Genomic DNA, 24170 nt, shown 5'->3' with positions numbered 1-24170 from the left:
ATTCATTGAATATTGCCCCTTTATTTATCCCACGGATCTGACTTGGTGTACAGGGAGAATACTGTAAGAACTGCCCATGTTCTGAATTATGTCAGTGTACATTTCAAAGGTGCTGAACAAATAGTTATATTGACTACATCCATCTTAGCTCGCTCATTAATGTCTTAATCGAAATTACGGATTGCCTTTTATCTGCTCGTCGTTCCCTTATGCCATAGTTTGTGCATATCAACTGTCAGTAGAAATCACTTTTGTTTAAGCAAGTCTGCCATATCAGCTATGTTTTTTAAAAAGGCAGTAAATGAATGAACTGTTTCGCTGCAAGTCAAGGCTCAGCTGATAGCCAGATGTAGCAGTGGTAAGGATTCACTCCATGGTGCTGAAAAGAAAGCTCTGCTGTTGGGACAGATTTATTTAGGCCCTAACGGTTTGTGGGCACCGTTTATCACCGTTATAGTGCAATTAATTAATGTATTGTTTAGTGTTGTGCAGTGGCTTTGCTGGCATTCATCCCCAAAAAATGATGTGTTTGCCCCACCAAGATGTACATGCTAAAATCGCCACGCGCTGTATGTACTCACTTATAAAATATTTATGAAGGGAAATACATTTCAGTGATTTTCTTTGTAAGAAAAATGGCTGTTAGGCCTACAATTAAAAGGTGTAAAAAGTGTGTCAGCGTGCGATGTGGGTTATCGGCATGGCACAGCGTCCGACCCTCTGCATTCCACAATTCATGTATGAATGACAACCAGTAGGCTACGGTGAAAGCAGAAATTCATATTTCAAGTGTGACCCACATAATGACGAAGGATGGAAGTGGTTGGGCTTATTTGAACATACATTTTTAGAGTGCTGTACTACCAGTGCCTGTTTTACTGCGAAAACACACTGCTAAACCAGCGAGAAGAGAGGAAGGAGGGAGTGTCTATTTCTCGGGTGGCTTATTGCACTGAAGCTTCTCTCCATCTCTCTCCATCTCTCAGCTTTCCCAGCAAAGACGCCGACGGAGAGAATATCTGGGAGAAATCGGACAGCGTGAGGATAGGAAAGTAAGTGAGAAGGATTATTTTAAATATTGTCGCTTAATGTGACCGACCTGTCATTACAAGCCCCGTGTCCGCTTTGTGTTCAACTTTTCTGGGGCCAGCGTGTGTGTGTGTGTGTGTGTGCAACCTGGACTCAGGTGTAGACTTAACATAGTAAACGTGAATCCGGGACACTCCAATTATTATGATATGTTATGTTTGGTATGGTTTGTATTAATTTGTGGATGTCCATCATCCATTTCGTATGATATGTTACGAATTCCAATGTGTTGTGGCTAACGTTAGGTAGGTGGCTACGTGGCTAACACTAACGTTAGCTAACCTTAGCTAGGCTAGGAGTTAGGGGTTAAGGTTGGGGTTAAGGTTAGGGTTAGGGTTAAGGTTAGGAGAGCTAACATGCTAAGTAGTTGCAAAGTTTGGGTTGCTAGAAGTTGGCGTTATATGCCCGCCCGGTAAGTAGTTGCCCGTGATGAGATTCGGACACGCAACCTTTGGGTTGCTAGACGTTATACGCCCGCCCATCATCCATCCATCCCTACCAACCTACCTACTTTATCTTTTGCCATAATGAACCTTCTGTCTTATGTACCCATACCAAAATGAACCTTCTGTCTTATGTACCTATACCAAAATTAACCTTCGGTCTTATGTACCCATACCAAAATGAACCTTCTGTCTTATGTACCCATACCATAATTAACCTTCTGTCTTATGTACCCATACCAAAATTAACCTTCTGTCTTATGTACCCATACCAAAATTAACCTTCTGTCTTATGTACCCATACCAAAATTAACCTTCTGTCATATGTACCCATACCAAAATTAGCCTTCTGTCTTATGTACCCATACCATAATTAACCTTCTGTCTTATGTACCCATACCAAAATGAACCTTCTGTCTTATGTACCCATACCAAAATTAACCTTCTGTCTTATGTACCCATACCATAATTAACCTTCGGTCTTATGTACCCATACCATAATTAACCTTCTGTCTTATGTACCCATACCATAATTAACCTTCTGTCTTATGTACCCATACCAAAATTAACCTTCTGTCTTATGTACCCATACCATAATTAACCTTCTGTCTTATGTACCCATACCATAATTAACCTTCTGTCTTATGTACCCATACCATAATTAACCTTCTGTCATATGTACCCATACCATAATTAACCTTCTGTCTTATGTACCCATACCAAAATTAACCTTCTGTCGTATGTACCCATACCATAATTAACCTTCTGTCTTATGTACCCATACCAAAATTAACATTCTGTCTTATGTACCCATACCAAAATTAACCTTCTGTCTTATGTACCCATACCATAATTAACCTTCTGTCTTATGTACCCATACCAAAATTAACCTTCTGTCTTATGTACCCATACCATAATTAACCTTCTGTCTTATGTACCCATACCAAAATTAACCTTCTGTCTTATGTACCCATACCATAATTAACCTTCCGTCTTATGTACCCATACCATAATTAACCTTCTGTCTTATGTACCCATACCATAATTAACCTTCTGTCTTATGTACCCATACCATAATTAACCTTCTCTCTTATGTACCCATACCATAATTAACCTTCTCTCTTATGTACCCATACCAAAATTAACCTTCTGTCTTATGTACCCATACCATAATTAACCTTCTGTCTTATGTACCCATACCATAATTAACCTTCTGTCTTATGTACCCATACCAAAATTAACATTCTGTCTTATGTACCCATACCAAAATTAACCTTCTGTCTTATGTACCCATACCATAATTAACCTTCTGTCTTATGTACCCATACCAAAATTAACCTTCTGTCTTATGTACCCATACCATAATTAACCTTCTGTCTTATGTACCCATACCAAAATTAACCTTCTGTCTTATGTACCCATACCATAATTAACCTTCTGTCTTATGTACCCATACCATAATTAACCTTCTGTCTTATGTACCCATACCAAAAGTAACATATTCTCATTTGAATTTCCTGGATTTCCATGTACTATGTTACAGCTAGTTTATGTGACCATGCTAGTGAGTGCACCTCAATAAATCACAGATAAGTGTACGATACATACAGTAGCCTATAAACCTATTATTAATTGTGCTACACCTATTATCTCTTTTCCAGTTCTAACTTGTTATTTTTACAAGTGGTAAGATGATGATGATGATTGTGATGATTGTGGTAGTAGTGATGAGGTTGTTGTTGGTCATGACTGTACTCTTGGTAGTGATAAGGAGAATGATGCTGAAAAGGAGAATTAATAATGACTCATGCCATTTTCAGTCTGAAAGGTCATTTGTATGCTGACTGGCTGGCTGTGTAACCCCCAACCCAAACACACGCTATACAGCTAGTAGCAAGGCTGAAATCCTCTCCTCTCCTTACTTCTTCTCTCCATCCTCCACTCCTCTTAGCATCTATTCATTACCTACAGTCATGAATGCCCTAGAAATCAATGGACCTGTGCATTGTGCATGGAGATACTTGTGGTTCATGCTAAATAAATACATACAATTTCGAGGCCATTGTAAAGCTGCTCTAGGTAACTCTCCTTATTGCTTGCACAAACAGAAGACTGAGGCCCACGACCACTCTGTCAAAGTTAACAACTCTGGAGTTTGGCCTGTCAGTCTGCTTCCTCTCACTGCTGGGAGCCTTGGCAGTCCCCTTCCCCCTCACCCCTCTCTCTTTTTGTCTCCATCTCGCTGGCCCAGTCAGCACAGCAGAGAGTGACCCAAGAGAGTCACGTTCTGCTGACAGAGGAGAAATAGTTAGACTCTGGTCCTGTAGGCTTTCTTTCCCCTTATTCCCCCTCTCATTCTCTCTCTCTCTCTCTCTCACACACACACACACACACACACACACACACACACACACACACACACACACACACACACACACACACACACACACACACACACACACATACACACACTCTCTCACACACACACACACACACACACACACACACACACACACACACACACACACACACACACACACACACACACACACACACAGTAGTAGTAATTAGGTATAAATTCCTATAGGGGGTACTGTGTCCCTGGCTCCCCTCTGTAATAGAACTACCATCAATACTTGTTCTTCCATCTCTTTATTGCTCTCTCAGTCATCTCACTCATTATCTACCTTAGCAATACTCCCTCTTTTATCCCACTCCTACTCAATACTCCCTCTTTTATCCCACTCCTACTCAATACTCCCTCTTTTATCCCACTCCTACTCTCACTCATTATCTACCTTAGCAATACTCCCTCTTTTATCCCACTCCTACTCAATACTCCCTCTTTTATCCCACTCCTACTCAATACTCCCTCTTTTATCCCACTCCTACTCAATACTCCCTCTTTTATCCCACTCCTACTCAATACTCCCTCTTTTATCCCACTCCTACTCAATACTCCCTCTTTTATCCCACTCCTACTCAATACTCCCCTCATCTCTCTTTCCTTCTTTCCCACTCTCTTTACTCTCACTCTTTGCCCTGTCTCTTTCAGCGCTCATGCCTTTTCCAGGCTGCCACATTGGCATTTCTAATGGTTCTCCCACCAAGCAGCCAGTGTTCTGACTGCGTGTCTGTGTGTGTGTCCAAGTGTGTATGTGTGTGTTTGCAGAAGTAATGTACAGTGCAGTAAGCCTGCAGTGTTTTTTTATTTTTATTTTGAATTATTTTCACCTTTATTTAACCAGGTAGGCCAGTTGAAAACAAGTTCTCATTTACAACTGCAACCTGGCCAAGATAAAGCATAGCAGTGCGACACAAACAACAACACAGAGTTACACATTAACAAACGTACAGTCAATAACACAAAATAAAATAAAAATAGAAAGATCTATGTACAGTGTGTGAAAATGTAGAAGAGTTGGGAGGTAGGCAATAAATAGGCCATAGAGGCAAAAATAATTACAATTTAGCATTAATACTGGAGTGATATATGTGCAGATGATGACGTGCAAGTAGAGATACTGGGGTGCAAAAGAGCAAGAGGGTAATAACAATATGGGATGAGGTAGTTGGGTGTGCTATTTACAGATTGGCTGTGTACAGGTACAGGGATCGGTAAACTGCTCTGACAGCTGATGCATAAGTTAGAGAGGGAGATTTAAGACTCCAGCTACAGAGATTTTTGCAATTCGTTCCAGTCATTGGTAGCAGAGAACTGGAAGGAAAGGAGGCCAAAGGAAGTGTTGGCTTTGGGGATGACCAGTGCAATATACCTGCTGGAGCGCGTGCTACGGGTGGGTGTTGCTATGGTGACCAGTGAGCTGAGATAAGGCGGGGCTTTACCTAGCAAAGACTTATAGATGACCTGGAGCCAGTGGGTTTGGCGACGGATATGTAGTGAGGGCCATCCAACGAGAGCATAGAGGTCGCAGTGGTGGGTAGAATATGGGGCTTTGGTGATAAAACGGATGGCACTGTGATAGACTACATACAGTTTGCTGAGTAGAGTGTTGGGGGCTATTTTGTAAATGACATCGCCGAAGTCAAGGATCGGTAGGATAGTCAGTTTTACGAGGGTATGTTTGGCGGCATGAGTGAAGGAGGCTTTGTTGCGAAATAGGAAGCCGATTCTAGATTTAATTTTGGATTGGAGATGCTTAATGTGAGTCTAGAAGGAGAGTTTACAGTCTAACCAGACACCTAGGTATTTGTAGTTGTCCACATATTCTAGGTCAGAACCGTCCAGAGCAGTGATGCTAGTTGGGCGGGAGGGTGCGGGCAGCAATCGGTTGAAGAGCATGCACTTAGTTTTACTAGCATTTAAAAGCAGTATGTCTGATTGAGTATACAGTCCATTGGTCTGAATAACAGAATGCCTGCAGCATATGCTGTGATTAGTTTATTTTATATTTAACCTTCATTTAAGCAGGGAGTCATGCTGACACCACAGTCTCTTTCACAGATGATTCCTGCATGAACACATCAATAAACAACCATTACACTATACATACTGCATTTATATACACATCAATTACACAAGGACATTTTATGAGCATAAAAACTAAAAGCAGATTTACCTAACTCGTGGTGATTGAAGGGATCTCCAGGGTTAGCCATCCCTGAGTCCTGGTCTGGTAACTGGGTGGTGATTGAAGGGATCTCCAGGGTTAGCCATCCCTGAGTCCGGGTCTGGTAACTGGGTGGTGATTGAAGGGATCTCCAGGGTTAGCCATCCCTGAGTCCTGGTCTGGTAACTGGGTGGTGATTGAAGGGATCTCCAGGGTTAGCCATCCCTGAGTCCAGGTCTGGTAACTGGGTGGTGATCGAAGGGATCTCCAGGGTTAGCCATCCCTGAGTCCGGGTCTGGTAACTGGGTGGTGATTGAAGGGATCTCCAGGGTTAGCCATCCCTGAGTCCGGGTCTGGTAACTGGGTGGTGATTGAAGGGATCTCCAGGGTTAGCCATCCCTGAGTCCAGGTCTGGTAACTGGGTGGTGATTGAAGGGATCTCCAGGGTTAGCCATCCCTGAGTCCTGGTCTGGTAACTGGGTGGTGATTGAAGGGATCTCCAGGGTTAGCCATCCCTGAGTCCGGGTCTGGTAACTGGGTGGTGATTGAAGGGATCTCCAGGGTTAGCCATCCCTGAGTCCAGGTCTGGTAACTGGGTGGTGATTGAAGGGATCGCCAGGGTTAGCCATCCCTGAGTCCGGGTCTGGTAACTGGGTGGTGATTGAATGGATCTCCAGGGTTAGCCATCCCTGAGTCCTGGTCTGGTAACTGGGTGGTGATTGAAGGGATCTCCAGGGTTAGCCATCCCTGAGTCCAGGTCTGGTAACTGGGTGGTGATGGAAGGGATCTCCAGGGTTAGCCTTCCCTGAGTCCTCGTCTGGTAACTGGGTGGTGATTGAAGGGATCTCCAGGGTTAGCCATCCCTGAGTCCAGGTCTGGTAACTGGGTGGTGATTGAAGGGATCTCCAGGGTTAGCCATCCCTGAGTCCGGGTCTGGTAACTGGGTGGTGATTGAATGGATCTCCAGGGTTAGCCATCCCTGAGTCCGGGTCTGGTAACTGGGTGGTGATTGAATGGATCTCCAGGGTTAGCCATCCCTGAGTCCGGGTCTGGTAACTGGGTGGTGATTGAATGGATCTCCAGGGTTAGCCATCCCTGAGTCCGGGTCTGGTAACTGGGTGGTGATTGAAGGGATCTCCAGGGTTAGCCATCCCTGAGTCCTGGTCTGGTAACTTATACGTCATGAGGAATACATCATATTGATCTATACAGTAGCAGCTCCAGTGTCTTCCATTCTTTGCCTCGATGCCTACATATATAAAGACTATTCCTGTTTGGCCAACGTTAAACATGGGCAACAGGTAGCCTAGCAGTTAAGAGCATTGGGTCAGTAACTGAAGGTCGCTGGTTCAAGTCCCTGAGCTGACTATGTGAACATTCTTTTGATGTGCCCTTGATCAAGGCACATAACCCTAATTGCTCCAGTGACCCCACTCTCTGAGGGTGGCTCCGGGGGTATATGATATGCAAAAATAATATACAATTCACATGCTTATAATACACACTTGTATATGTGTGAAATAGGACAAATGCACCTATCTTATATTCATTTACAGGGACATGTTCTAGTCTAGAGACATGTTCTAGCCTAGAGACATGTTCTAGCCTAGAGACATGTTCTAGTCTAGAGACATGTTCTAGTCTAGAGACATGTTCTAGTCTAGAGACATGTTCTAGTCTAGAGACATGTTCTAGTCTAGAGACATGTTCTAGTCTACAGTGGTCTGTTATTTGGCAGATAGGGTGTCATTCTGCCTCAGCTTTTGATATTCTCAGCTCTCATTGTGACATCATCACCTCTTGGTCATTCCGCCTTGCATCCGCTTGTGCTGCCTGTATGCATGCTGCTGGGTTGCTATGGAAACGATTGGTCTGCTTTTACAGCAGCTGTTTACCGAAAAGCATGCGAGCGAGAGAGCACATTTACTCACACACAGACAGCACACAAAGACACACACACATACACAAACACACGTGCGATGCCAGGAGGGCGAGACAGACAGAGCGAGATAAGATACATTGTAAAAACAAATATCCTGTTGTGTTTACTGGCAGCCAGTTACCTGTAAGTAACTGTAAGAAAAAGGTATATTAAGTTACCATACATTTTTTACAGTAACTTACAGTTAACTGGCTGCCAGTAAGTTACTGTATAAACAGCAGAGAGAGCGAGAGAGAGAGACAGAGATAGAGAGAGCTGACTTGGCCTCCTCTCATCATTGCCATTGTGTATTGACCCAAGGCTCATCAGGTCAAACCCCCTGGGTGAGAGAGAGAAAATGAGCTGTTAGATATAATTAGTCATGTGGATAATCACTTAGTGGCCTGGCCTCAGCCAATAGCCTTACATCAGCTGGTCCAACCTTGGTCCTTTAATCTAGCACCACTAACACGCCTGATTCTACTAATCAACTGCAGGGCCTTGATTAGCTGAATTGCTGTGTGTTAGTGATGGGCTGTAACAAAAGCCTGCACACCCAGTAGGTGTCCAGGAACAGGGTTGGGGACCACTGCCCTTCACTGGCTACAGTAGCTCCAAGAGATGCATTTGTCATTCTTATTGATTTGCTGTTTGTGTGTCAGTTGCTGATAGAAATGGGAAGATGTAAGTCAGTGGCTGTCAAAGTAAGTCAGTGTGTTTCTGTGTGTGAACATACATACTGTACAACAACAAGTATTGAAAGAAAGGTATTGCTTCAAGCTAACAGTGGAGACATTTAAACCAAACGTCCAGGTTGTTGTTCTTGTCGTCATCGTTTTCATTGAAAACACATGTTCTATTATCAGAAAGCAGGAGAGCATTGCGGATACTAATGAATGCAGGCAGAACCGAGTGACAGGGAATAGACAAACACTGAAATTCCTTGATACAACTTTTGTAGTGATGAAAGATGAGGATGAGATTTTCTAATTCCTCTATTTGGCCCTGTCGAGAGAATGTTCTAAGCAGTAATGGTAGCCTGCAGGGTGGTGTGACGCTGTGATAGACTACCTTCTTGCACTGTACTGTGCTGTAACTCTGTAGACAAAGAATAATAGCGTAAGCAGTATACTGCTGTATAGCACGTCCCCAGGCTGGTAAAATACTAGTGTAGAACTGCAGTCAGGAGTAGTGTATTAAAGGTACTACATGAACAGTTCTACGGTAGGTTTGATATCTGGATCTCGTCTCTGTCTGGGACTGGGTCTCATGGGGCCAGCACCGTTAAGGTACTGTGTTGGAAGTCAGTGAATTATCCACCTTAGTGTGGACAGCCTTGTATGAGTGGAATAAAGCCGTGTTGGACTGGGTTTGTACTGCATTGAATTGGATTTGATGACAACGTTAGAGCAGAAGTTTTATGGCCCTAGCATTGAGTGGCTCTCCTGGGTGTCCGTTTATTTAAACCCAACCCAGCATGAACACTGTTGTTGGAACTGCTGTACCTGCTGTAAGCACTGCTGTACGAGGGGCCAATTTGTGGATATAAAGGGGACGAGCCGAGGGAGACTAACTCATTAAAAGTTTGGAAAGAGATGCATGCTGATTGTGAACGACTTACGTGGGTGCTGGTGGAACTTCTGTTGATCTCAAAATGTTCAAGCAGTTAATTAAAGAAAGATGTGGTGAAGCAAAATCGGTTACAGATTGCAATTAATATGCTCTGCAAGGCACAACAGGAGAAAGCAATCCTGCCTCGCTAACAAGACTCTGCCTGCCTGGGTCAGAGTGGAGAAAAACACCACAGCTTTTATTTGCTGTTATGCTTTTCTTTAATCCATTATTAAAACCAAACCAAACAATATACTGACTGGGTGGAACTCTGTACCCTCACAACAAAACATGTCACTGTTTCTATGGTAACCCGTCCCTGCACTCAAATGTTCCAAAGAGAATAAGAAAATATTCTAAAGAAGTGTCTCTCTCTTCATTCTCTCTCTTCCTTTTATTTGTCTGTTTGCGATTGGAAGAAAGGTATGACAGCCTGACAAGACAGTGAGAGAGAGAGATAGAGAGAGGGCGTGAGCAGACAAAGACAGAAGGAGGGATGAGGGAGAGACAGAGAGACAAAGAATCTGTCTACTGCATATACACACTTTGACAGTAGTGGGAACTCTTTAGGGAATATAGTGCATTGTGGTCAAACAATGAAAATGGATGGAGAGACGAACTAAACTTCCGTTGTTGAATGTGCCAAACCCACACAAATTCCCTCGCAGAATTTTTTTTATTTGTACTGAAGTAAGCCAATTATGTTTGAGTGACCAATTATGTTTGAGTGAACATCCAATCTATTCAAAATTAAATAGCTGTAGGCAGTGGCAATTTTAGCATGGAAATGTTGGTGGGTCCAAAAAAATAACAAGTGGGATGCATGCCAGCAAAGCCACTGCACAACACTAAACAATACATGAATTAATTGCACTATAACGGTGATAAACGGTGCCCACAAACTGTTAGGGCCTACATAAAGCTGTCCCAACAGCAGCCTTGTCTGGCAGCGAAACGGTTCATTCAGCCTCATTTACTTCCTTTTAAAAAAACATAGCGGATATGGCTGACTTGCTTAAACAAATGTGGTTTAATGACAACTGAGATGTACAAACTATGGCATAAAGACACGACAAGCGGATAATAGGAAACCCGTAATTTCGATGAAGACATTAATGAGCGAGCTAGGACGGACGTAGTCAATATAACTATTTGTTCAGCACTTTTGAAATGTACAGCAACAGAATTCAGAACATGGGCCGTTCTTACAGTGTTCTCCCTGTACACCAAGTCAGAACCTTAGGATAAATAAAGGGGGCATATAAGCAGACATTTAAAGCTCTTACAATATTCAATGATTACATTTCTCTAAAACAGGTTATAGGCTACATGTGCACCACCAAGTTAGAACAGCAGGCGAAATTAAGAGGTGAAAATAGACCAAATGATTAGGGTGAGGCACATGGGCTACTAACATCTTACTACACAACATACACTTAGTATTACTTTCTTAGCTACAGTATACATATCTCCCTGGCATATTACATCATTTATGCAGCTGCTTACAATACATTTTTGGACTCACCTTGTTGTGCTGTGCTCACTTGAACAGGAAGGTGGCGCAGCGGTCCTTTGTGGGCAAATTTTGTCATTAGAGTCTGGCATTCTTTGGATTTATGGTGCTTTCAAAACAACTGGGAACTCTGAAAAAAACAATGCGAATCATGATGACGTCATTGATCTTCAGGTCGTAGCTCTAGAAAGAGGCCGGATTTACAATTCCGAGTTGGATGACCATTCAAAATGTATTTTCCCAGTCGGTGCTTGTTTATTCCCGACTTCCCAGTTGTCTTGAACTCACCGAAGTCAAGTTTTTGCAGTTCCGAGTTAACAGTTGTTTTGAGCGCGGCACAAATCATGCTTCATTGAAAGCATGGCCAATGTTGAATGTTTATCATTTTAAACTTGGAAAAGAGCCCCTTAATCCCAGATTTGGGACCACACAGCCACTCCACTGAATAGCAGGCTAGTGATTGCTTTGCAATGCTTGCAGTTAGCCACTGTCACTGATTCCTTCCAAACCACTCATTGTTGAATTTGCGATTTCCAACTTGTGTAATGTTTATGTCCAATGGCCGATGAGCACCGATACGTTTTATCTATAATTTCTCTTCATTATTTCTCGTCATATGACAAGGATTAGAAAGGATTTGCCAGTAGATTGTCGACTTGATTCATGATGATGACTGCTAAGATTTTGAAAGTATGATGACATGATCAGTCCAATCAAAGCTACTGTACATATAACGTGATTTGGCATCATTTTATCTGTTGCCAATGACCTTGAGCCTTCTTGGATGGGCACTTCTAATGTAACTCTATGGCAGCACCCAAGGGGCTAGAATTGTATATTTCTACCCTTAGAGTTGGCGGTGACATAGTGTCCCCATGAGTGACAGAACACTGAGCCAATCACGGCGCAACGCTCCGTATTTTCTGCTGGCTTGCTCCACCACCACAGAAAGCACAGAGCTAGTCTGAAACACCTGCATTTTGGAGCTGCCTTACACAAGAAAACAACAAAGAGACCATGTTTGTATGCGGCTTTATTAACTCAATGATATATATATTTTTTTACATTGTTTGCAAACTGATATGTGACTCATATTAATGCCAAAATAACATGCAAACCAGGCAAGCCAAAAAACAAGTGAATGACGGGTCGCCACTGGCTGTAGGTTGCTTTGATTAGAAGCATCTGCTCAATGACCATATTATGACTCAGTGGGAAATTAGATGAGGACTCTTTATGTCCTTCCTGTTCCATACTAACCATCCTTCTCTCTCATTTCCTGCAGGACCCAGTCTGAGCCGGTAGTCAACTCCAGTGGAAGAGCCTCTGCCTGGGCTTTGCGGACCTTGCTTTACCCCCTATCTTTCCACCTGGGTCACTGGATCTCCTGACAACACCACTTTCTTAGCTCTTCCCTAAGACACGGCTCTATACCCCGGGGTGCTAACCCTGTCCATCTCCCTCTGGTTCCCTGGGCCCACTTCACCCTCACCTCTCCCCCAGCAACCCTTCCCTGGGCTGAGATAGAGATGTCTGTGCCTTCGGCCCATGAGTTTCACTGGCAGAGCCTGGCACGGCTGCCCAGCGGGCGTGTCTACCACTCCCTGGCGGAGGTGGGGGGGCAGATGTACATGCTGGGGGGCTGTGATGCTGCAGGGAGGCCCTCCCCAGCCCTAGAACTCTACTCTCCAGAGGTAGGTTGGCGCACACACACACACACACACACACACACACACATACACAGGATTAAACAAAGAACACACACAGTTCAAACATAACAGGACTAAACAACCATGTAATTACACTTTATTGATTGTTGTTATCAGGGGGACCGGTGGCTGAGCCTTCCCCCCATGCCCACCCCTCGGGCGGGTACAGCCGTGGCGGTGCTGGGCAAGCAGATCCTGGTGGTGGGCGGTGTAGGGGATGACCAGCGCCCTCTGAAGGTGGTAGAGGTGTACAACACAGAGGAGGGGAGGTGGAGGAAGAGGAGCGCCCTCAGAGAAGCACTGATGGGGGTGGCCATCATTGTGAAAGGTGTGTAGGGTGGGGGTTACTCACTGTTCATAGTTAGTTGCACATTCTATACATGACCAGAAACATGTTTTTGGCTCAGTTTTTACCTCCTCCCCTCCCTCCTCTCTCTCTACCCCCCTCTCTCTGTCTTTGTCTCTCTCTCACCTCTCTGTAGATGGACGTGCATTGGCTGTAGGGGGTATGGGTGCAGACCTGCTCCCCCGTAGTATACTGCAGCAGTATGACATGAGGAAGGACGTGTGGGCACTACTGCCCCCTATGCCCACACCGCGGTATGACGCTACCGCACACCTGCTGGGCAACAAGATCTACGTGGCAGGTAAGGAAAGGGTATGTGTGTGTGTGCATGTTTGCAAGTTTGCATGTGTAATGGGAAGGAGGAAAGGGGATACCTACTCAGTTGCACAACTGAATGCATTCAACTGAAATGTGTCTTCTGCATTTAACCCAACCCTCTGAATCAGAGAGGTGCGGGGGGCTGCCTTTATTGACATCCACATCATCAGCGCCCGCAGAGTACACTAAGTGTGTGTGTTCTCTCTAGGTGGGCGTCAGTGTAAACGCACGTTGAAGGTCTTCGAGGTATACGACTCAGAGACACGTTCCTGGACTACACTACCCAACATGCCGTGCAAACGTTCGTATGGGGGCATGTTCTGGGACAGTTCGGGGAGGCTGTGTCTGCTGGGGGGGCTGAGGAAGGGAGGAGGCCACCAGAGCTCCAAATTCACCAAGAACGTCAACATCTTTGATACTAACCAGGGTATAAATACCACCAAGAACACACACACACAAACACACATGTAAGTGCACTGATTTCCTTCTCCAGGAAGACAATAAAGTCCTATTCTACTACTATTCTACTCTATTCTATTGTAAAAGCCACACTGCAAATCTGAGAGAGTTAGGAGAAAGACATCACTCTGTCAGGGCTTTCAGAAGGATCGGACCAATACGCAGCGTGATCGTAGTTCCATATCATTTATTCAATCGTGAAACTAATACAATATACAATAAACTTTAAATCTCAAAACAAGAAAGCTGTGACGCAGAGCAGGCATACACTACTCACAAAATGAATCACCCACAAAAACCAAGTGGGACAAACATCAACGTAAATATGGCCTCCAATTAGAGACAACAACAACCGGCTGCCTCTAATTGGAGGTCATGCCAAACAAAACCAACCTAGACATACAAAACTAGAAACTAAACATAGAAATACAAAAACGGACAAACACCCCCTGTCACGCCCTGACCTACTCTACCATAGAAAATAACAACTTGCTATGGTCAGGACGTGACATGTAGAATTTAGAACACACATACAAAGACAAAAACATACACAAACAGAATTGTGTGTGTGTGTGTGTGTGTGTGTGTGTGTGTGTGTGTGTGTGTGTGTGTGTGTGTGTGTGTGTTATCATACTGATAGTGTCTCCTATTCATTTTAAAGGTGCCTGTCAGACAGTCATCCTATTGAATTTCTTCCCAAAGAAAATGCATTCTCTAAATGTAAAAAGCTTGTCCCTGCTGGCTGCACACACACATCTCATATTCCTGGAAAAAATGACTTATTTTTCGTCTCACAGAAAGAAATCTCTGAATAACAAAATATCAAATTGAGAAGAGACCAGGAAGAAAAAATCGAGATCCATACCCAGTTAAAAAAATCGATAAGTCATTTCAGACAGTAGGGTATATTGTCACGCATTTGTATTTTTGTATTTTTCCCAAACAAAGCCAAATGAAAGGAGCAGTAGGAGTCTGAATACTAATCTAACACCTCAGTGAGAATGTCGGTGTGGCCGTCTGCCTGTCTGTCTGTGTTTTACTCCAGATATATTATACATTCATTTACTCTACCCTCCTCAGACACACACACACACACACACACACACACACACAGTAAACAATAAGACCCGTTCACACCCCCTCCCAATCTAATCTAAGTGGAGATGAGATGGGGGACGAGCTATAGCTAGGAGGGAGGTGTTTAAATTACAGGATTCAGAAACAGATTGCTTTATTATCTTTCTTTCCCCACAGAGTCTACAACTGGCACACAGGGATATTATACCCTGTATCGCAATCATTGCTATACTTATCCATTCTTTAATGTCTTTAGAGGATGTTGACTGAAAACCAGTGTGCAAAATAGCAAAAAAAATCTGCATCCCCTGGGGTGCCCAGGTCTAAGTTTGGGAAACGCTGTACTACGGGGAAATATAATTACGTACCAAGCTGACCCCAAAGGATACTAAATTAAACGGCACATGGCAGAACTGAACTGTCCCCGCCAGATGCATCAGTCTGGGTGTTGAGCACATGGCGCGCTGCCTAGTGACTTTCCCCTGTCCCAGCCGTAAGAACAGCTATACTGGGAGAAGTGACATCCAAGAGATAAAATCTCACAAAAGATATCCATAATCCAGTGGGAGAGACGCTGTTTAGAGAGCGCCCTGCCGCAAGCTGGATTAGCAGAACAGACAAAACGTTGATCACATAACCGGATATCCTGGGTCCGTTCAATGTACGTGCGTAAAGCTCTCACCGAACACAGGGCATGTAGCCTCTGTTGCTCTTCAGACCCCTACACTTTTTCCACATTTTGTTACGTTACAGCCTTATTTTAAAATTGATTAATTCGATTTTTTTCCTCATCAATCTACACACAATACCGAGACGACGTACACCTTTCAGGAACCGCACCACCAGGGGGTGAGCCCCCGGTGAGGTTCCATCAATTCCCACATGACACGCCGATACAGCGGACATGTACACTTTTAAAGTGGAGAATGCTTGTAAAGCCCCTATAAGAACATAAGTATGCCCCTCACAGAGCAGTGAAAAGTCCTTTATCTTGGCACCAGAGCTCAAACGCGTGTCACTTATACGCATACGGCCCTCTCGTGGAGATCTCTCTCGTGGAGGTCTCTCTCGTGGAGGTCTCTCTCGTGGAGGTCTCTCTCGTGGAGGTCCCTCTCGTGGAGGTCCCTCTCGTGGAGGTCTCTCTCGTGGAGGTCTCTCTCGTGGAGGTCCCTCTCGTGGAGGTCCCTCTCGTGGAGGTCTCTCTCGTGGAGGTCTCTCTCGTGGAGGGCGCCCTTGCAGACTGAATGGTAGCAATAACATTCAGAGGTAAACCTCTAGCCATCAGATTGGTCCTCTTAGGGGCCAGGCCCATAGGAACCAAATCTGTAGCCTCGCTTGACAAACCTGCCCTACCTGGGACAACAGGTCCCTGTGCAACAGGAGTCTCCACGGGTCCCCACCTAAAAGGCGAATGATCTCCGTGAACCAAGGCTGCCTGGGCCAATGGAGAGCCACAAGAAGCAATGGTAAGCTCTCCCGGCGCACCCACTCAGGAAACAAATAAAGGAGGGTCTGAGGCCACTGGTGTGCCAGAGCGTCCGTTCCCAACGGGGCACTCGTGCCCTCATCAAGAAAAACAGACAACACTACGGGTTTTCTTTCAATATGTAAAGATCTACGTCGGTCCTGACAAAAATATTCCATACCTGGGAGAATCTCCACTACTGAGAGAGAGGGTCCCACCTGGATAAAAGATCTGCACCCGAGTTGAGGACACCGTATGTTGAGGACACCGTATGTTGAGGACACCGTATGTTTGCACTTCTCCGCAGCAACAGAGAGCGAACCAAGGTTAGGAGTCTCTCTCCATCTGTTGATGCACGCCACCACTGACATATTATTGGTTCTCACCAGCCCAACAAAAACGGGGAAGTGCCTGAGCGCCAGATACTCCGGATAATTGACATGCTGTGAACTCCGCACCAGTGACCATACCCCCCTGATCGAGTTGTCTTCGTACATCGCACCCCACCCTGACAGGGACACCCGAAGCGACCGGCTTAGGCTGTGAGATGCGGCCAGGTGAGTGGATAGCACTCAGCGCTGGAAGGGCCTTATCAACAAAAGCCTCATGGGAACAACTTCCATCACAGAAGCCACCATCCCCAGCAGGTGTAGGCACTGGTGAAAACGCCCTGTGACCCAGACAAAATTTGGCTAAGCAGAGCCAGAACCCGGACACCGTCCGTGAGTCTAGCTCGAGACCCAGAAACAGATTGCGCTGAGAAAGACAGCTCTTTTTCTAGTTTCTTATGAAGCCTAGAGACTGAATATGGGACAGTAGCTCCCACCAGTCAATCGCTGTAATAGCCGGCGGCTCGTGAACATTCTGTTTGTAGATTCTGGAGATGCTTGTTGAGGGCACATTCTCTAGAATGACACACAAAGTCCCCTTTTCGTAACCAGGAGTACCGGCTGTACCAGCAGTCCCAGATCTTCGACACAGGAACCACTCAGATTGCCTGCTTCTGGAGATGGAGGACATTTCCTCCCTCAAAACAGGCACTGAGGCCTCGGGAACAGTCAACATGATGACACTGCAGAAGTGTGGGAGACGCCTGTACCCTGACATCACTGTTGACATGATCCAGGGCGACACTGCGCATGCCAGCCATTGGTTGAAGCAGACAGTGAGAATCCTGTGAAGTGCCATCTGAAGTGGCTGGGAGAGGTTGGTTCTTCTTCCATTCGCACCACTCTTGACGACCGTGTGTCTGAACTTGGAGAAGGAAGACTTTTCATCTAACTCACATACAGGAGGAAACACTTGTAACAATGGTGAACACTCTGGAACTCCAAAACGGTGTTTGTGCCAAGGTTTGCCTACCGATCGGCCCACTCTGGGTCCGGTGACCAGTGACATACCCTCATTGGTTTAGGTGGTAAGATGCGTTCCGGTAACCGGCTGGCACCCAGCGCTGGACCGCATGCATTAAAAATAGACCCAGAAAAAAAACATTATCATGGAGTGAACTCCGCACTAGTGACCATACCCCCCTGATCGAGTTGTCTTCGTACATCGCACCCCACCCTGACAGGGACACCCGAAGTGACCGGCTTAGGCTGTGAGATGCGGCCAGGTGAGTGGATAGCACTCAGCACTGGAAGGGCCTTATCAACAAAAGCTACTGGCGACAAAGCTCCTTGTAACCTAGCTGGGAATGGGACAGACAGCTCTGAAACAGTGACCCTTTCTATTTTAACAGACAGCTCATTTGGGGGCTCATATGAACCCCAGAGACTGTGTGTGGGATAATAGCACGGTCGTGTCCAACCCTCCTCGTTCCCGCGGCACCGCTACCAACAACTAAACACCTACAGAGCCCATAACCTGTATCACTAGACACCTCATAGGGACTAGTGAGCAACAGACAGGAATCAGCAATGAATCACAGTAATGAGCCACCTATGGGGGAGGGGCGCCCCCTTGTGGACAGTGTCCCATCTTGTCACTCACCCTGGGGAGATTGATATTCCCCTTGAACCCTGTGAATACTGTGGAAGGCGGGGTAACAAAGGGGGCAGCATTAAACATGGACAAGCTTCCAACATACATTGTGCTTCCGTGAGACTGTATAGCCTGCATAAAGCCTGGCCTCTTTACAGGCACAGGGGGCTTTGGCAACGGCTGACGTAGTACCCCATTTGCCCAACGTGGGGGCACTGTTGTCATAGTAATGTTTTTGTGGAGGGGCACACTGGTCACTCAAACCCGTGCCAAGGCCTCTCGCTCTTGGGGTTACCCCAGCCAAGTGCTCGGGAGGCTGCTTTTTCATCTGAGATGTACACAAACCCCGTTTCCTTCACCCCCTCCAACTCAAGGAACTTTGTGTTTCCATAACGCAGAGGGAAAGCTAGTGAGTTTCACTCCTGGAAGTTAAGAATGCTAGCCAAAGGAAGCCAGGAGGCTTTTTAGCATAAGATAGGCTAGCTAACCTTTTTGACCGCAGCACGGCCCGTTTAGAATAACCAAGCGACTTAACACAACATATACTAAACAAGAGAGCTACCCCAGCAACTCCATCACGAGGAGGCAGGAATAGCTGGTAATAGCTAGCTTGCCTATGCAGTACTTGTTTATCTAGCCAGTTCTCGAAAGTCCACGTAGCACCAGATCTGGCCGCCCTCTCTCTTCGAGTAGCCTCCCGTAACCGATGACAGAGCACACAGGAGATGGGTTGGGCTCAGGCAGCCACCGCATACTCCATTCCAATGTAGACAAGACATTTGCTCCGTCCAGCCAATCCATCTCCTGCTTTCTGCACCTTGGTCCCAGCCAAGGTACCGGCATCCAGGAAAGGAAAGTTGCCATCTGTAATTCCAAGCTTCCTCAAGGGAGTTTGTACGCAGTACGTGGCAATGTGCCCACAGACTGGTTTGAGCGAGGGGCCACCTGAGCGTGCTACAATCCGAGACAAACTACACATAGATTGTTTGTTTGTATCTTTCAGAGAAATGCTGTAACCGCATGACTGGGGACTTGAAGTAATGAATCCGAGCCTCGTGATTATCACCTGTGAAAGGCGGGCCTTCCAGCGAGGTGCAGATTTCATTGGTCTTGTCAGGCGTGATTGTAGATCCTTCAACCGAAGTCGCAAGAGTGCGACTCCCCATAGAATGTTGTACCCGAAGTTGACTGACTGAAAGTGAACCCCTGACTACCAAAGACTCTCTACAGAACTGTAAAACACACATCACACCCATACACACTCCCATATGGCCCAGCACATACAGTACCAGTCAAATGTTTGGACACACCTGCTCATTCCATGGTTTTTCTTTATTTTTACTATTTTCTACATTGTAGAATAATACTTAAGACATCAAAACTATGAAATAACATATGGAATCATGTAGTAACAAAAAAAGTGTTAAACAATTCAAAATATATTTTAAATTTGAGATTCTTCAAAATAGCCACACTTTGCCTTGATTACAGCTTTGCACACTCTTGGCATTCTCTCAACCAGCTTCACCTGGAATGCTTTTCCCACATATGCTGAGCACTTGTTGGCTGATTTTCCTTCACTCTACGGTCGAACTCATCGCAAACATTTCAATTGGGTTGAGGTCAGGTGATTGTGGAGGTCAGGTCATCTGATGCAGCACTCCATCACCCTCCTTCTTGATCCAATAGCCCTTACACAGCCTGGAGGTGTGTTGGGTCATTGTCCTGTTGAAAAACAAATGATAGTCCCACTAAGGGCATACCAGATGGGATGGTATATCGCTCCAGAATGCTGTGGTAGCCATGCTGGTTAAGTGTGCCTTGAATTCTAAATAAATAACAGACATTGTAACCAGCAAAGCACCTCCACACCATCACACCTCCTCCTTCATGCTTCACGGTGGAAACCACACATGCAGAGATCATCTGTTCACCTACTCTGCGTCTCACAAAGACACGGCGGTTGGAACCAAAAATCTCAAATTTGGACTCATCAGACCAAAGGACAGATTTCCATTGGTCTAATGTCCATTGCTTGTGTTTCTTGGCCCAAGCAAGTCTCTTCTTCTTATTGGTGTCCTTTAGTAGTGGTTTCTTGCAGCAATTTGACCATGAAGGCCTGATTCACGCAGTCTCCTCTGAACAGTTGATGATGCGGTGTGTCTGTTACTTGAACTCTGTGAAGCATTTATTTGGGCTGCAATCTGAAATGCAGTTAACTCTAATGAACTTATCCTCTGCAGCAGAGGTAACTCTGGGTCTTCCTTTCCTGTGGCGGTCCTCATGAGCCAGTTTCATCATAGCGCTTGATGGTTTTTGCGACTGCACTTGAAGAAACGTTCAAAGTTCTTGGCATTTTCCAGATTGACTGACCTTCATGTCTTAAAGTAATGATGGACTGCCGTTTCCCTTTGCTTATTTGAGCTGTTCTTTCCATAATATGGACTTGGTCTTTTACCAAATAGGGCTATCTGCTGTATACCATCCCTACCTTGTCACAACACAACTGATTGGCTCAAATGCATTAAGAAGGGAAGAAATTCCACTATTTTACTTTTAACAAGAAACACCTGTTATTGAAATGCATTCTAGGTGACTACCTCATGAAGCTGGTTGAGAGAATGAGTGTGCAAAGTTGTCATCAAGGCAAAGACTGGCAACCTTGAAGAATCTTATTTAACACTTTTTTGGTTACTACATGATTCCATATGTGTTATTTCATAGTTTTGATGTCTTCACTATTATTCTACAATGTAGAAGATAGTAAAAATAAAGAAAACCCTTGAATAAGTAGGTGTGTCCAAAGGTTTGACTGGTACTGTACATTAACTACACCACTTACTATAATATTTCCAGTCCCTGCTAGTTTAGCTATCTGCAGTAGAGCAACTAAACTCTCTGATCTGTCTTCCTGCTAGTTTAGCTATCTATAGTAGAGCAACTAAACTCTCTCATCTGTCTTCCTGTTAGTGTGTTAGTGTGTTCCCCTCACTCTGAATCTGAAGGGAACTTACTTACTGCTGAATATGATATGTTTTAAAAAAGTTATTTTGAGAAAGCCCCTGAGAGTGCCAGCCAGCCACCACTTCAACAACAAAGGCCTTGGCAGAGGAGTGTGCCCGTCGCCAGCTGTGCTCTGCCTTATTCCCTTTCAAGTTCAAGTCTGGGCTGGCATCAAAACACTTTATTAACACAGTGCTTTTATCTGCTGGTTCAGTTTCTCTCTCTTGCAGTCTCTCAATCTCTCTCTGTCTCTGTCTCTCTCTGTGGAGCTGTGGAGCTGATTGTGATGCCAGAAATACTTAACTTCCTACAGACAGATGAGGCACAACATAAAAGCTTAAAAAGAGTACTTGAAAAACTTACTGTGTATTCTCCCTAATTGCTGTTTCTCTGAAATAGTTTCACTGTCTTTAGCCGCACAAGTGTTTGCCTAAGTAGAAGTGTAAATAATATGCAATTTTACTCCAAAGGTCATCTCCTGCCAGATTGCAGGAGGGAAATATCTTGTTTTTCTCCTTTGAAGCAATTAAAATGTTCTGACTGGGTGGTTTCATAGAGAAATTGTCTCTATCTTCTTATTTCCAATATCTTGGGCCATGACCTGATAGGTTGGTGTGTGTGTGCGTGCATTGTGCACAGGTATGAGTGTGAGGACATTTGTATTCATGGTGCGCACAGTATTACTGAGTTGTGATGCCACCAGTATTCAAGAACACCAAATTGTAGCTTGCAGAATTGGCAGAACATGGAAAAATGTTTTATGCAGTGGTCAAAGTAGATTTTACAACACTTCAATGCCTCCACTAAAAAGTGGTTGACACTTGCACACAAAAATGTTAACATCATCGTCTCCTGTCCCCCCAGGGTCATGGCTGAAGTCAGAGGACACGGTGGCCATGAAGACTAAGAGGGCTGACTTCGCCTCAGCTTTCCTCAGGGGCAGGATGGTTGTAGCAGGAGGACTTGGTGAGGGAGGGAGTGTGAATGTGTGTGTATATGTGTGTGTATATGTGCCTGTATATGTGTGTTTTTGTTGGCACCTAGTTGGTCTTGACAACGTGTGATGGCCGGGTGTGATCCCCAGGTCACCAACCCTCAGTTCTCGACACGGTGGAAGCCTTCCACCCTCAGAAGAGGAAGTGGGAGAGATTGGTTCCTATGGCAATGCCACGATGCTCCGCCTCCTCCATCGTCATCAGGGACCGCCTGCTGGTGGTTGGAGGAGTTAACCAGGTGCTGGAATACTGCTCTGCATGTTGTCACACACGTTAACTAACTCACTTTTGTACATCGCGATGGTCTGTACAATTGACCTTATTTTAGCGCCCAAAAAATGTAATACTTCCAGATCAACTGTAATATCAATACCATTGTAATGCACAATTTCTCCCCTTTCCAACAAAATCAATGACGAGACCTTCATGATGCCCATCGCTGCATGATTCCATATGGCAATGAGCTCCGTCGGGTCTTTTTAAAAATGGCGGGTGGGGAAGTGAAACCTCTTGCGTGATAGTGAAAAGGACAGAAAGGACACAAACCTATTTGAAGGTTTGTGTCGAATTTGAATCTGGTTTTTAGGGCGCCGCTAAAGTGATCTTCAGAAGTAAACAGCGGCTTTTGAGAGTCATGATGGCTTGTAGTGATGAAGCAAAAAATGACTAGATATCCCCCCTTACCGTGTCCCTTTCTTGTTTTTAATCTGCGAGAGAAGCGCTACACCTGGTGGAGAGAGGCTGTAAGACACAGAATGAGTTGCATTGTGCAGTGCATTACGTCATGACACGTCACAATTTAACATACAGCGTCAGAGAGGTCCATTTTTTCAGCTTTCCTCCGCAAATTTGTACGGAATGGGGTTAGTCACTGTTACACACACTTGTTTTTTTGACTATCTGTCTCTGTCTGTCTATAAGGTCCCTAGTTCAGCCCATGAGATCCTGTACGTGAAAGAGGAGGAGTGTCTGTAGGCTCAAGGACATGCCCCTTACATGATGATTGACAGCAGGATGACAGCAAGAAGATTCCTGGAACATTCTATTCAAGATCAGTGGCTCCAGTGCTTTCAGAACGGCTGCTGGTCTTGGACAAGTGCAATATTTTCCAAAGATCTACAGCAGAATAGTAAGGAAGGGGAAGTCATGCCACAAACACAGAACATTGCTCTCTGCTGGGTTGTCTATACACACTCAAACAAACACAGATTAGATCCCACACACAGAATTGATCCCAATAATAACCATGCTGACTCACAGCATCTAAATATACTCTACACAGACGAGGAGCTGGCTTTCTCTGTAAATAAGTTATATATACGAGTTTTAGTAATGAGAATATTCCTCTGCACTGTGTGTGTGATATCTCTTTAGGGCAAGGCTCTCCAACCCTGTTCTTGGAGAGCTACCGTCCTGTAGGTTCACTCCAACCCTGTTCCTGGAGAGCTACCGTCCTGTAGGTTCACTCCAACCCTGTTCCTGGAGAGCTACCGTCCTGTAGGTTCACTCCAACCCTGTTCCTGGAGAGCTACCGTCCTGTAGGTTTTCACTCCAACCCTGTTCCTGGAGAGCTACCGTCCTGTAGGTTCACCCTAACCCTGTTCCTGGAGAGCTACCGTCCTGTAGGTTCACTCCAACCCTGTTCCTGGAGAGCTACCGTCCTGTAG

At 45.1% G+C, this 24170-nt stretch overlaps 1 protein-coding gene across 3 annotated transcripts; it reads left to right on the top strand.

Moving 5' to 3' along the window:
* The first annotated feature begins 263 nt into the window (after nucleotides 1-263).
* LOC115207753 (kelch domain-containing protein 8A) lies at nucleotides 264-23702 on the top strand. Of its 3 annotated transcripts, XM_029775210.1 has the most exons (9): nucleotides 264-358; nucleotides 987-1052; nucleotides 12434-12842; nucleotides 12975-13185; nucleotides 13340-13504; nucleotides 13730-13948; nucleotides 22373-22474; nucleotides 22593-22741; nucleotides 23425-23702. In XM_029775210.1, the coding sequence occupies exons 3-9, from the start codon at nucleotides 12678-12680 to the stop codon at nucleotides 23476-23478; spliced, it is 1065 nt and encodes a 354-aa protein (XP_029631070.1). In that variant the 5' UTR covers nucleotides 264-358; nucleotides 987-1052; nucleotides 12434-12677; the 3' UTR covers nucleotides 23479-23702. The 3 variants fall into 3 exon arrangements, with proteins under 3 accessions (XP_029631070.1, XP_029631071.1, XP_029631069.1); XM_029775211.1 differs by lacking the exon at nucleotides 264-358 and having other exon boundaries at nucleotides 737-1052; nucleotides 13730-13822; XM_029775209.1 differs by lacking the exon at nucleotides 264-358 and having other exon boundaries at nucleotides 737-1052.
* Nucleotides 23703-24170: the final 468 nt, after the last annotated feature.

This window comes from Salmo trutta, chromosome 14 (genome assembly GCF_901001165.1).
Source record: "Salmo trutta chromosome 14, fSalTru1.1, whole genome shotgun sequence".
NCBI lineage: Eukaryota > Metazoa > Chordata > Actinopteri > Salmoniformes > Salmonidae > Salmo > Salmo trutta.
The sequence above is the reverse complement of the archived record's forward strand: the minus strand, read 5'-3'. Positions and strand labels throughout refer to the sequence as shown.

Bases quoted from the DNA above. Each gene is read 5' to 3' on its own strand.
- LOC115207753 (XM_029775210.1), top strand. From the start codon at position 12,678: ATGTCTGTGCCTTCGGCCCATGAGTTTCACTGGCAGAGCCTGGCACGG. The intron at 13,186-13,339 runs GTGTGTAGGGTG...ACCTCTCTGTAG, and splicing joins GGTGGCCATCATTGTGAAAG to ATGGACGTGCATTGGCTGTA. The intron at 13,949-22,372 runs GTATAAATACCA...CTGTCCCCCCAG, and splicing joins CATCTTTGATACTAACCAGG to GGTCATGGCTGAAGTCAGAG.